General features: G+C 36.3%; 1 protein-coding gene across 5 annotated transcripts in view; it reads right to left on the reverse strand.

Moving 5' to 3' along the window:
• The window catches only part of SMOC2 (SPARC related modular calcium binding 2), a 137,677-nt gene that overhangs the window by 71,985 nt on the left and 50,890 nt on the right, over positions 1 to 14,802 (reverse strand). For all 5 annotated transcript variants that reach the window (XM_032684178.1, XM_032684180.1, XM_032684181.1 and 2 more), the window contains 3 exons: positions 9,554 to 9,660; positions 8,371 to 8,470; positions 921 to 968 (listed from right to left, as the gene is read on the reverse strand). In XM_032684178.1, coding sequence (XP_032540069.1) covers positions 921 to 968; positions 8,371 to 8,470; positions 9,554 to 9,660 — 255 coding nt within the window. The remainder of the gene's footprint in view (positions 1 to 920; positions 969 to 8,370; positions 8,471 to 9,553; positions 9,661 to 14,802) is intronic.

Here is a 14,802-nt window from a genome sequence, read left to right on the forward strand (position 1 = left end):
AAGGAACAATTTTCCCGTATTTTGTAATTATTAGCCTTTAAAGAAGTACTCATTTTTTTAACCTAACAGCACTATAGTTTATTTAAATGTTGGGTATATTGCAATACTGCAAAAGTTCCTGTAAAAAGATACTGCAATTATATTTACACTGTGCCAAACAGATAGACATTAACATTAGAACAAAAATGAGTAGCTTCTTTAAAATTAATTTATGCAGTGTAACTGACAGAACTATTTAGTATTTAAAATTGTTTCAAGTGTTTGGAGAGTGTAAGCTTTAATTTTGTTTAAAGCATAGACAGTTCCCTCATTTAAATCTACCAGCTATGTTGGATGCACATTAGATTTTTGTCCTTCCAACAAGATATACACCATGATCTGTATCTAACAACAACAATTATCTGGCCATAAAGACAAGACATCAGATTAATTAATCACAATATAGAAAAAAGTGCTGGGTCCAAGATGACTCGAGCACCAATTGATATGGAAATACACTGAGGACTCCATTTCCCAAGATTTTGATACTGCAAATATTATCTTTATCAAACAGACAGAATAATCTCTCCTCCAGAACAAGAAAACAGTATGGGAAAATATTTCAGAGTATAGTTATGGGAAGGAAAGTTACCTTCCAAACAGTAGAGAAGTGAAAATTCCATAGGACTGAAACTAGAAAAATATAGTGTCTATGTATATATATAAATACATGCACACATATATATATGTTTATACTCATAAGTTTACTAAATTTCTACAATGCAAAAGTAAAATGAATAACATATATGCATATATATATATTATATATGCAGTTATAATACATCACAAATATGTATTGATAATTTAGATCTATGGAAAATCACAGTAGTTTACCCAAAAGCTATTTTAGCTTTTGTTTAACGGCCAACTAAGATATTTACCTGTTTTGCCTGCACCTTCTCGTTGTGGCAGTTTCTCACTCACTGAACCTGCAATTGGAAAAGGGAATTAATCGAAAAATATTACTTTTTCTTTTAATATGTTATTTAAGAAACACAGTTCAGTTCTAATGATTCATTTTTGTATATTACAGCAATAAATATCAGCAAATTCTTCCCTTGCACACTAGAGGTTTTAGCTTTGCCTGACTTCTACATTTGTGTACGATCCATACACTGTCAGACTCTACTTCTTGGCCACCACAGGACTTGAGAAAGAGATAACGTTAAACACTACATAGACAAGTGCAGAACGTGCTCACATGCTGCAGAGTCACCATTTCCCTTCCCCACTGCCCCAGCAAGGACAGGTTCTGCAGTAAGAAGCATCACCCCAGAACCACCCCCTCATGCTCCCTCAAAGTCTTGATCACACACCTCAGCTGCTCTGAGGGGCTTCTTCAGCCTCTAGCCCGGTCCTGGCTCAGATTAAAAACCGCCCCTTTCTGCCTTAAACACCTCAAACAAAGCCTTGTGGAAATCCTGTGTTGATGTGGGTAAGTACGTGTGTTTGCTGGGGCAGCACAAACACAGCACCTTATTCTGAGTTTGAACCTGAGCTGTTTTCAGACACATCCCCAGAGCTGTGGCCCTTAGGAAAAGAGACAGCAGATGTGAGAAGGGAGTCAAGAAGATTAGAAGAGATGGGTTTTAACAGCTTATTCTACCAGCCTGGACTCCAACCAAGAATCCATTCTTGTTTTCAGGTCATCAAAAAATGGAGAATCTACTAGTTTTCTTAGTAGTTTTTTTCAGGAGGCTTTAGGTTTTAAAACAGAAATACTTCCTTATTTCTGGCTTATGTGTCATTATTACACCTGTTTTTATGATTCTAACTTCTAGACACTTTTTAACAATTTATTTGTCTCTGTTACATTAAAAATCACCTTTAAAAGTGGTATTTTTCTCTCTGAAGAGCCCACGTGGAGTAATCAAAATTTAAAAAGCGTGAAGTCTATAAATTCTTAACACATAGTCTCTTCTTACATACACCTGCTTTAATGAAACGATAAAAAACCCAAACATCTGGCACATGCTTGTATGTGAAATAATTTGGTTGCCTTAATTTTCCTAATTTATTCCCTTTGAAATAATTACATTCACTGTGTTTAAAACAAAGTAAAAAAAAATCCCAAACCTTGTAGCACAATAAATCTGTTCTAAAAGGACAATTTAAACAAGAGAACCCACTAAATCACAGGTTTTGCCTACCATGCTGAACCAATGGTTACTTCAGCAGGAAATTTAGACAAGGAATCTGCCAGAGGGTAGATGCCTAAAGTCACAAATCTGCTCTGATGATTTTAAAGCCTCTATAAAAGAATATTGGCAATGCAGCCAAGTTGATATTACCTTCTGAAGGATTCACCATATAAAAAATATTCTTGTTTAGATGTGTTTCCTTTTGTGTCAATAGTGTATTTTTATTATATTATCTTTGAGTCACCAGAAATTCAATATACTTAGGGATGCATCAGTATCAACTCAGGCAGGAAAAATAAAATTGCTGTCTTGTAGGAATTATATCCAAAGGTGTTTGGGATAGTTTGCTCAGAAGAGATTGCAATACTAATCCCTATTATTTACTCTGAAGAAGAGGTGGATTTTTCCATTTATGCTGAAGCCAGTAGATCTGAGTTTTTTGGTGCTTGGCTTGTATTTGATAAAAGGTTCAGCTTGAATTCAAATAAGATGTTCCAGTTTTCGGAAGTACTACGTACAAAATTACAGGTTTTTCTAATTACACTAAATACCAGTGATCCAATCTTTCCTCAAATTTCATCCAGCTACAATTGACTCTGTAGTATCTGAATTTCGTTTTGATTCACAGGCTTATAATTATAATTTTCTTGTAAATCCAGAGATTTTAGGCCTGATTCTCACCCACACTAAAGCATTTAAACTACTTTTGAGTTTGTTGACTAGAAATGAGGTCTCAGCAGTGGGGAATATGTGTGATGAATGCCACTAATAGCCCCCTGCACCAAAAACAGCATGTTAAGTAAAGCCCCAGTTTGGCACCAGTGTTGTCTCTCTATGTACATTCAGAACTACTAGTGTAAGCTGAACTCTAAATTCAGTTCATGCCTAAGTAATTTAACACATTGGTGAAACATACATAATATTCCACATCTTAAACCAAAAGGAGAAAAATCTTTCCAGATACATTCAGGTTTCTCCCTCTTTATGTGAAATGGTGAGAATGACTATGCAATATTCATGTACAGTCAGGGAGAATTAAGTTCTTTTTTCTGGGCTTGCATTTTTTACCCTAAATTTTCATGGAAAATTAATAAATGGGGAAGAGAGTGGCATTTACAAAGACTAACTTTATCATAGTGAATCTAATTTCATTAAAAAATTAGACTAATGCTAAGTAAATTAGGTTTACTGGGCTAACATTTTTTTAAGTCTTAGGAAGTTAACAAAAATATTCACAGAATTTCCTACAAAGGAAAACATGTGCCCTTCACATAGTTTCACCTGAAATTTTCAATTTATGCAGCATAAACAGTTCTTGTTGTCTCCAAAATCAAGGTAAGGAGGAGCTATTGCATTTTTATCTTTTTTTTAACCATTTTCTGAATATATTTATGGTAGAAATACTTCTAGCTAGAAATACTTCCTAGCTTCTAGGAAGTTGCATTTGCAAGTTTTTGGGAAATTATATCTTCAATACTCTTGACAAATCCTCACATTTGCCGCAAGGCAAGAAACAAAGGCAATTTCTAACTTATCTAAAAGTTGGGCTATGCAATTGGCTTCCAAGTTTTCAGTACATTGTAAGCAACCAAACTACCACATAAATAAATATGCTATGGAGTGGGAGAGGGCAAGGAGAGGTATTAGATTCAGCAACATTACTTTAATGAAGAATTTAGTATCATTCCAGCTTGTAATTTGCTTAGCCATCTATCCATTTATGACCATGATTAATTTAATTTCCTTTTTAAAAAGAAGATATATTCATGCCTTAGTTTATTGCAAACCCCACAGTTCCACGCAGTTTCGCTCTAACAGCTTCTGAGGCACAACTCCCTTCCAGGGAACATGATATGAGTTTTGTGGTTTGTGATTTTAGCATATCTATTTTCAGTTGTTCTGAGCACACAAGACTGGGCTTTAAAAGAGAAGGTGAAAGTCTATTATTCTCTAGTTTAGATAATGATTTCTGATCTCCTACCAAGGAATATTTGATATGTAATAACTGAATGAAGATATCAAGATAAGTAAACTTCCCATGCTATCCTTTATCTCACCTATAGGTGTGTCTGAATGTGTATGTATAGACAAAGTACTGTGTATGGGGAAAGAATGATCCAAGGATGGATATTTTTCTCCAGCTAACAAAAACAATATAATGTATATTTTAAAAGTTCATTTCCTTCCCAAATATATTTGTTTTCATCATATTATCTGATCATAATACTATACAAGCTGGAAGAGTTCTGAATTTCTAAAGGGAAATTCAGGCCATAAAACATGATGATGTCATAATCAAAAGGTAGCAAAACTTTTTTACAGGGAAATAAACATGTCTCCATACCTCTGCAATCTCACTGGTAGAAGCTCAAAATAGTTAATAAGGCATAAAACCCCAACAATAGGCAAACACTGTATTTTCCAATGATAATTTAACACCTGCTTCTCAACTTCTGCCCCATTTCCCAGGACTCAGTGACTATGGAATTTCTGTAGTTCCCTGAAGTGCTGATAACAGAGATGGAGAGCTGTAAAAATGTCTTTTTTTATGTCTGGTGTTCTTTAGTGAAAGTACTAGGAGACATTCATCATTTTTAAGGAGTTTTCTTTTAAATGCTGTCATGGGAATGTGTTTGATTTACTCTCCTTCTCCCCATTGCTCCTGCAATAGTGAAGATTATTTCCATGGAGTAGAATGGCATTCTGGGATTTATCATGTGCGTCTTAGCAGTACCAAGTGTTGCTGTGGGAAAAACTGGAAAGTATGGAAGAAGAGCCTCTTTCAGGTAAAGATGTAATTAAAGCAAAGGTTCACATAAAACAGTTGAAGAGTCCTGAATTTTTTAATGCTGCTTACGACTTTCATCCTTCCACATATTTTGTCTCTAGCAGAAAAGACAGCTTAAATAAGAGTAACCAAAACAAACCAATGAGCAAAAAATGGCTCGTACAGCTATTGTTGATTCATAAAAAATATACGATACTTTTCAGACTTCACCAAACTTTAGGAACCATCACATTATGCAGCTAACCAATACTAGCAGTTAGAGAAACGTAGAGACTGCTTCACATATCTGGTATCACACCGTAAATGTGAAGCATGGATAAGAGATGGAACTAGTAAACCAAAGTCTTAACTGCCCAACCTAAATTCTGCTGCGTATTTCCTCTATTAAAATCCAAACTCTTACAGGCTGCCATGATCTTCTTTCTTATTTCTGGGTATTCACCAAAGTCAAAGGTAGTTCCACTGGGAGAAAATGAAAGGCAAAAATTATCCCATAATTTAGGAATAGCACAGTTGATTGGATGTATATTTGAACCTTATCTGAAGTTACTGAAGAACTAACCTAGAACTGAAAATTAACTCAACATTTTCATTAAAACAAGGAATTTTCCCACATTCCATGGTAGCACATTACCAATGAGAAGATAATTACAAAAACTTCTTGAATGTCTGTACACATTCTCCTCTTAAGGGTAGAGGTGGTAAAAGTGATCCTGGGAGAAAAAGGTATGGTGCATGTAAATTGAAATATTTGCATAAAAGTTTTTAAAATAACTATAGCATCAAGCCTACAGAATACATGGAAGCATGTGAAAATGCAGAAACATGCTGGTGTCAGGATGTCATCATTGCAGGAGGTCTACCTGCACCATCAAAAATAGCAAGGCAATTCCTTCATCAAGGCTAGAAATGATGCAGTGTGTTGGACTGACTAGGGACAACAGTATTAGAAGAAATGGCATTCCTAAAATACTAGTTAAAACAGGAGTACATCTACTTAACTTCAGTTGAACCACTGAAGTTTTGATCGTAATTCCTGTGCGTAGTCGTACTAAATACAGGAATGGGAATCAGTGGTGATCTGGAAAACATCAACATTCTTCGGGGAAAAAAACCTGAAAATTCCTTATCCTAAACAGATGGCAATTTTGAATATATAGAGGGAAATGGGAGAAGGGTGCAATTGTGTATCAGAACTTTCATTCTGCAATATAAGAACAAAGTTTTGCCTTATTATACCATAATAAGGTTCTTTCTGAGAAAATCTGTAGCTGTCTTCTCTGCTGAATGAGAAGGTTTTTCCAGATCTCTCAAAACTGATTTCTTAGCCAATACCACTGCAAAATCCCCTAGCATTTCAAGTCTTACTTCCAAACTCTGCTGTAGCTGGACTTCTTTCCTGAGGGACAAAGGAGAAGTAGTGAACAGTAAAACACTGATACAAGAAGGGGAGGAAATGTGCAGAGGTAATCCCACAGGGTGTCATAAAAACTGAAAAATTACCCACAGTCTTCCATGGAGCAAAATCAGACTCTGCATACTCACCTGGGCCCTGAAGCAGTTTATTTATCTCTGAGTTACTAAATTCAATTTGAGTGCTACTATGACCTTCACCTTAGCATTTCTGTAAAATGTAGAGATAGAATAATTCTCATATTAATCTATTAATTAGATTGGAACTACGCTGCAGCTTCTCCTCAATAATATCAGGTACAAATAGAAAAAGTGAAAGTATAGTAACTCAACAACATTTTGAGCCAAAAATAGCAGCATGTGTTATGAAACATCTGAAAAACAAGTATTTATTGAACTTTCAGCATCAGCATAGACCTTTTTTCACTGATGTCAGTGAAAGGACAGGAAGGAAGGAAGCTACAAATGGATTTTGCAGAGAAAGCACTGAAGGCCTGCTTTCAGAAAGCCCTGGCTATGGGCATGTAAAAGCACCTCTACTCAAAATTACATTGAAGCACAAAAGCATTACTCTAGCTATAGAATCAAAGACTTATAGAATAGCTGGGAAGAGACTTTAAAGCTTATTTCTTTCCAGCCTCCCTGCCATGGGCAGGGATGCCTTCCATTACAGCAGGTTTCTTGGAGCCCCATCCAACCTGGCCTTGAACATTTCCAGGACTGGGGCACCCACAACTAAAGAAGACATATCCATGTGTCTTCTGAAGATGCAAACCAGTCATAAGCAATAATTACACTAAAATGAATGTGCATTTACCTCTATTTTAAGGTTTCTGAATATTTTATATTATTTTTCACAATTGACTATCATTCCACAGTGACTTTTCAGACTGGATCAAAAGGAATATTCTGAAGAGTATTCTTTCAGGCAAAATGCATGGAAGATTCAGCAAGTCATTTAAACAAGAAAGACCTTAAAAGTGAAACTAACATTTTATAAACTTTATTAAAACTTTCTCAATGGTCTCTACCTTCCTCCATCTATTTATTTAAAACCTCAATGAATGATTGAAGTAGATCAGGCCAAATGAATTCCCTTAAAGGCCCTAATCCACCCTCTTTTTCAGTGTCATTCTCATTACAGGATTGACTTTTTCAAGCTATTTCTCTGGCCTTCTGACAGAGAATGGTGCTGCAGGACAAGCAGTAATGCAATAGATAGAGAGCAAATATTTGTAGAGCTATTTTTGTGCAATTCTGTCAATCTCAAAAGAGGTCAACAGCAATTTGGCAACTGTTCATACTCTTGGGATTTATATTTATTTTCAGTTTTAATGAAATAGGGTCAGAAACAAATCCCTAAAAGACTGAACCTGTCTGCCCTGAGGAAAGACAAAAGGCAGCACGAAGGCAGTGCTTTCATTATGCATTCATAAGACAGTGATTTCACTATGTTCTTAATGCTTTTTTTGTTATTGTTCTAATTTCTCCTCTGGATTTGGTCATTCATGGAACCTGTTGTAGGAGTTCTTTCACTGGGCTGTGCTACAAACACATATTCCCACTCTGTATTTTTTGTTGGCACGGGTTTTTTTCCTGTACTCTAAATATCTGAAAAAGGCAAATTCCTCTGAAATTTTTTTGCAATGAGTTTATGTGCAAGAGAGTTTCAACGTAAAGTACTGTACCCATAAGTCAGTTGCATGATTTCATATATGGACACATAAATATGGTACAAATCATAGCGAGGTTTAGGGTGACGGTGACCTTAGATTTCATGCAGGTCTACATGAAAAGCCAGACCAACTTTCTCAGAGCCTCATCCAGCTGAATTTTGCCACTAGAGATGGGCCATTCACCAGCACCTGTTTCTGTGCTTAACCATTCTTCCAATGAAGAATTCTTTTCTTTAAGTCTAGTAAGACACTACAGATAAACTCTGCTATTCACGACACACTGTCATATCCTGTCCAGCCAAACAAGATTTACCTGGGCAGCGGGGAGTTTTGTGGGCCACAGCAGTACCACTGATAGGACGACCATTGGGAGTGACACACCAGCAGTATCCAGTGTAACTATGGCACTGAACCTGTCAGAAACAACATGAACCATGTGCAGCTCATCAGATATCCCACAGCAATCATACATGTGAGTACAAAAGACTAATCCAGCAAACTATGTTGACGAAATCTAAAACAGGAAACCAAATTGGACCTTATCTCAGTCCTACATATGATTTTTTTAGCATACAACATATTTCAAGCAAAGTGTGGTAGGTCCTTCAGAATCAAATTGAAGAGAAAACTATTGAAATATGTGGTTGTTTACACCCTATCTTAAATCAGTGAGGTACAGGTGTTATAAAGACCTCACAAGGAAGTTTCTCAAGGGACACAAAAACTGTTCCTGAAACAAGCAATCTTGCGTTTTTTTCCGCATAAAGAACATATTGTTCCACCCACTGAAGGAGCACGACAGAGTGCTTCTGCCAGCATTATTCATGTCTCAAGCTGTCAGAAAGGAAACTCTTGGAATTCCACTTAGAAATCAATTGCATTATATTTCCTAAGGGCCAACATCACTTCCCTCACTGTCTTCTGCACAAATCCACAACTGAAATGCAGTACAGAGGTGGCAGAAGGTGATCTTAACTGGAATATGTATCACAGGTTAAGCTTCTAACTGTGTCCCTTCTGAATTCCATGATCTAAGCTAAGTAAATTAGTCTCAGAACATGTGCTTGGAAAGAAATTCAGTTGAGAATAGGGAAGAATCTTGTGATTCATGCTTTAGCACTAAGACATGGACTCTGGTCGCAAGATTTCTGGTTCAAATCAGGAACAGATCAGAAATTCCAAGTATTTTCCCATCTAATGTGTATTCAGGGGGCTGCAAGAATGACTCAGTTGCCTCATCCTAGAAGAACAGGGAAGGTATTACACAAACAATAGTAATGTTTGGCTCTTTTGCTGGCCAACTCTGAAAAAAAGAACAAGGACTCTGCACATAACATGGATTTTCCTTCAATTTTTTTTTATGTCAGTGTTAGCACAAATTACATTTAAATTGAAATTACTTTTCTCTTCATTGCATTTGTCTCTTCTTTACCCTTTTCAAACACACATGTTCTGACTTTACAGCCATGCAAGATACTAAATGAAAAATTTTCAACCTGACTATATGTGCCATCATCATTGCATTCTGGGATAAACACTTGTTGAAATTCTTTACGAGCTTGTTCCTGGGTATACTTCCTCTCAGCCACACATCTGGAAACATCTAAAGAAAAGAAAAAGACAAGTCAGTTGAATGATGCAATATGAAGAAAAGATGGCTGACCATCTATATTCTGAAAAAGGAAGAGGGCTAAGAGATTCATGTAAAGAGAAACAGAATTTTAATCAGTGAAAATGTACCAACACTTGCATTGTTTTTAGGGAAGAAAACCAGTGAAGGACAATAATTTCTGGACAATAATCCATAACTGGGAAACAAAATGGAAAGATGTCTAGAGATATAACCTTTCGGTTCTAAATGCTGCCAAAGAGCAGAAGCCCAAACAGGGTTTCTCCTCTCAATTTAACACATCAATAGCTGCCACATTGCACCCATTGCACAATATTCTTTCAGAGCTGATGGCAGTACTGGCTTTCTGGTGCTTCAGGAAAGGTAAAGGAGGCAGCAAGAGCATAGCTTCCTTGTATTTCCTACTGAGAATTTACACACTGCTAAAAAATCCACTGCGCAGGCTCGAAGGGTAAAGACCTTTCCCAAATCTTCGTTCGTGAAGACTGGCCATACAACAGGCAGCAACCTCAGCTATGACTACAGATGACCCTACCAAAGTGGTAAAAAAAAAAATAAATTATACTGTACAGCACAGGGACTTTTTGGGATGGTGATTCAATAATAATTCTGGACATGATTAATTCATAATATGCTAAAATTTGATGTAACAGTTTATGATTTAAGCATGGCTCAAGTCAAGTCTAACACATGGTCCTTTTTGTCCACTGTGTGATTTCTTGCACCATCTCCTTCATTATCTGGTACTGGTGTCCACCCAAGACAAGTTAGCAAACTAGCCAGATTTAATTCAGTGGGGTTTCTATTGTCTAATAAATTATATTGTCTATTACATGTACTTTATTTCAATTAGGCAGCCAAGGGCTGAAAAAGACACATAACATAAGCTTTTGTACCTTTTTTATGTTTAAAGACACTAAAAATTTTAGCATGTTGCTGACGCAGAATCAGAACTGCTGATGCAAAATTGCTTGAGCTAAGCAATTTCAGGAAAAATGAGAATAGTAAGTGAGCTTAAGGTAGTATTAATGATTTCAAGATGTGACTGTAACATCCAAATTAGAATGATCTCAAACATACAAGCAGAGAAATTTGCTGCTTCTGATTCTTGTTTTGTTTAAAGACTGTTTGACAGAAACTACCCAGTGAATATCTGTGAGACAGGAGTATTGGGGTGATTCGTTAATGCTTATGAAGTTCTTTGAAAGCACAGGGACAGGTTTTCTAGTCTATGCAAGATGCACATTGAAAAGAATCTGAACAGTGAGGCAACAACACTTGACAGGGTTTTGGCATTCCCAGGAGCACACAGCTGAGCCAGCTAAATTCCCATCCCCCAAGCACCCTCTCTGTGCCAGTATGATCCAGACATACATTCACAGAACCAGCACAGAAACTTGTTGGAACAGCAGAGATGTTTTTTACAGGATAAATCCTTCACTGGTCATCTCTACTAGCTTTTGACAACTCACCTGGTAACATTAGCATTTAAAAATCCCTTCAAGTCATAGGCAATCTGGTGTGGAAGTGTAGCATAATGAGGACAGAAACTGGTCCTCAACATCTACATTCTGAAAACAAAATTGGGGCCCCTTAATTCTAATCTTCATATTTCCCTCCTGGTCTCGGATTCATGTGCATTACGTCTGTGCATTACTTTACTCTTCTCACAGGAGCATTAGAGAGTTCATGTTGGTAATACATCCAAAATACAAATTGTTTCATTTTGAAAAAGTGAAAAACTATATTTCAGTTTTAGCAATCTTAATTGTATTATGCTCTTTCAGGAGGGATGCTCACAGAGATGCAATGATACCTAAAATGATCAGAAAACTTCAAGCATCCAGAAATGTGAGAAAGAAAAATAATGAGGAACTGAATTAACTTGTACTCTGGTACTTTAATAGCTTGTTTCATCAGGGGAAAAGTACAGCCAATGTACTGTGCGGTTCAGGTAAAGTCTGTTAATGTGTTCACTGCCGAAGTTTTTTGGGTAAAAAAAAAGAAATATTTTATGCAAGGTTTGGTGTTGTAAGCCTTCTTCTGAGTATGGTTTGGTTATACAGTACTTAATAACATGTGGTTTTAATGTAGCTAGTATTTTAACTGAAAATAAATCACTCCTTTGTTGGACCTCTGTCCTCGTTTTTCTAGAATGACATGTGGTTTAAATGTCTAAAAGGAAAAGTGATATAAATTCCATCACATAAGGTCTCTGGTACAGTACCAGCAGGGTTGTAAATTATCTCCAACATTTGAATTGTCATGAAAACATGCCAAGGAGAAAGAGAAGTTCTCCAAAACTGTCTACAAACTTGTTCCTAAACAGCCCGATGCTCTAAAGGCCTCCTATTCGTGGATGATCTAATATGCTTTAAAATCAACAATTACCAAATTTATTGGAATATAAAATTCACATTTGAAGTCTCACTTTGTATTTTATAACCATGGAAACGTTTTAAAGCTGTTGGGCATTACTATACTTCAGTATACCGAAAAAAAACCATGAGGAAAATTTCTTATCAAGTTAACCATCTGAAACTGTGTAAAGTCAAAATATTATTTCCAGTTCCATTTTTTATTTTACCAAGATATTACCACAGGAAAATAACTATGGCACAGAAATGAGGCCCAAACCTGACAGAGGAAACAGTAATAGGGTGATTAAGATAAGAAGACATATAAAAACATTGATACTCAAAATATTAATGACCAATTAAATTATTAATTCAGAGGGGCTAAATCCCTTCCAAATAAAGTAAATCACTGAAGACAAAAGAAGTTATAATATTTTTTATAACAAATTTTTAAGATTACAACATCTGAGCATCTGCCTCTGTGTCCTGGTTGCAATATCTTCGAAATCTACTGTATAATTACAGACAAATTTTCCAAAGAAAAAGAATTCAAGATGTTTAAGGACTAGACAGTTGTACAAATAAGAGCTGAAAAAGGATGAGAAAATAAATTTGTGACATGCCTGGGAGAAAAGCTGAAACATAAGCTCGCATCAAAATACCAGAAAAGAGATAGCTGTAGGGAAATCTTGTAGCTTTTAACACACATAAGTCACGGGCAAGATCCTAATCCACAGGGAAACAAACCTTTCATATGACCATTGCTTGTGATCATTCAGCAAAGCCAAATCTGGGACTTGTGCAAAGTCTTTTGAGTGCACCCAGATAATTCTTGTCTACAGGCCCCTCTGTGCACCTTGCAGTAGTCTAACTAATGAAGATGACTCACACGAATCTCAAATTAGTAGGATGAGTCTAGGCCTATATGGTTTGTCAGAATGGGATTTATCTAAATAAATAAATAAACATATATATATACATCTAAGGGGATACCAGGAAACTCTCTCACATATGAATTCAACTTCACTCTTTATCTAGAACAGGAATCATTCAGATCAGGATGGACCCTGATTATTTTAAAATGAAGACTGAGAATGAAAAATGGTAGGATTTACCTGGTACCTCTGTGCTGATTAATCAGCCCACAGATTTTGATTTTTCTTCATGGACCTTGACCAAAGCAAGCTAAACTCTTTTGAGGTGAGCAATGTCCCTCTGGTAAGAACCTGTGAGTAGAGGGAACTCCAACGTTGCAAGGTGTTGGAAGGTTGACAAGCACTGTGCAATGCTATAAACATATTTTTTTTAAAATCTGTTTTTGTTTAAATCTTTGGAACTGTCTAGTGGAAAAATAAGGGCCTTGAATCTGTTACTAGAATTCCCACTTTATTTCACTCCCTAGCTAAAGTATTAAATAAGGGAGCTAGTAGGCTTAAGCTGGAATCTGGTCCGTGACCTTGTGAAAAGACCATTAAGTTCTAAGACCTGTTAAAAGCTGGCTGAAATGAGGCCTTATTTGCTTATAGTTATACAATGTGAAGAACTAATTTTGAAGATATATAATGTATGTCCAGCTGTAATTTGGAATTACGGCAACTCAGTGAGCCTTTATCCTCTAAACTCCAGGTAAATGGGTTTTTACATCCCAGAACCTTGTGAGGAATGGGGGGGGGGAACAAAAACAAAAACAAAACAAAACAAACAGAAAACCAAACCAAACAAACAAAAAAACCTCTTATGGCATAGAAATTAAGCAAAAATTAAATCAGCTCTCCGGGATGGTTTTAGCTATCAGACTGGTTGGTACAAAGCTCAATGCACTGAAGCACAGTATGATGGTTAATGTGTTGACTGTACCCTCTGTGACTTAGCACCAGGACTGCAAAGGCAGCCAAAGGTTTGATAAGACAAACACATCTTGGAGTATATAACTGAAGACAAAAATAGTTGTATGGGAGTGGACAGAAATACACAGAGCCGAGGAGAGTACAGAGTTATAGCTGTTTGGGCAGGTCTTTCTGAATTGCCCTGGTGACAATTTTGGCTTCCAGGGGAGACCACTGAAGAGAAAGCACAAATAAAATATAAAGACATCTTAATTTTGTGCTAAGATTCTATATGCAACAGGGAAGACTTTCACTTATGAAATGAAGTGAATGCTGGTACATTACTGTAGAATCTTCCCGAGATAGCACTGAAGTCAATAGGAAATTTTGGAAACAGAATTAACCTCACAAATAGCACCAGACTGACTTGGAACCAATCTCATTTTATTGGTACTATTTCCAACAGTACAGTACCAAAAACACTGAGCTTCGGGGAAAAAACATCCATCAAATTCAACTCTGCTGGCTAATCCTTGAATAATATATCATATAGAGAGAAATTTACTACTGCAAAGTAGAAGTTTATCTTTAAAACAATGACACCAACTCATCAAAGGTGTAAGCACCATCTCTAAAGTGACATTCGATACTATTGAATTTACAGCAATTTTGGGGCTCTACAGGGAGATTTAACCCAGATTCTCTCTGAGAAAGTAAACAGCTTGCCAAAAGAATAGATAAATCTCCTGCAAGAGTTTCAGTTTAGTTCATCTGGTATTTCTTGGTTTGCTATGTATCTCAGTAAGAATAAAAGTACCTTTCTCAGTCTCAATTCATGGAGCAAACTTTGTTTGCTTTCAAAGAGCAAAGTGTGTGACATGACCTTGCTATGTATTTATGCATAAAATGCACTCCACAGTTTAGTATTTTAT

The sequence above is a fragment of the Chiroxiphia lanceolata genome, chromosome 3 (genome assembly GCF_009829145.1).
Source record: "Chiroxiphia lanceolata isolate bChiLan1 chromosome 3, bChiLan1.pri, whole genome shotgun sequence".
Taxonomy (NCBI): Eukaryota; Metazoa; Chordata; class Aves; order Passeriformes; family Pipridae; genus Chiroxiphia; species Chiroxiphia lanceolata.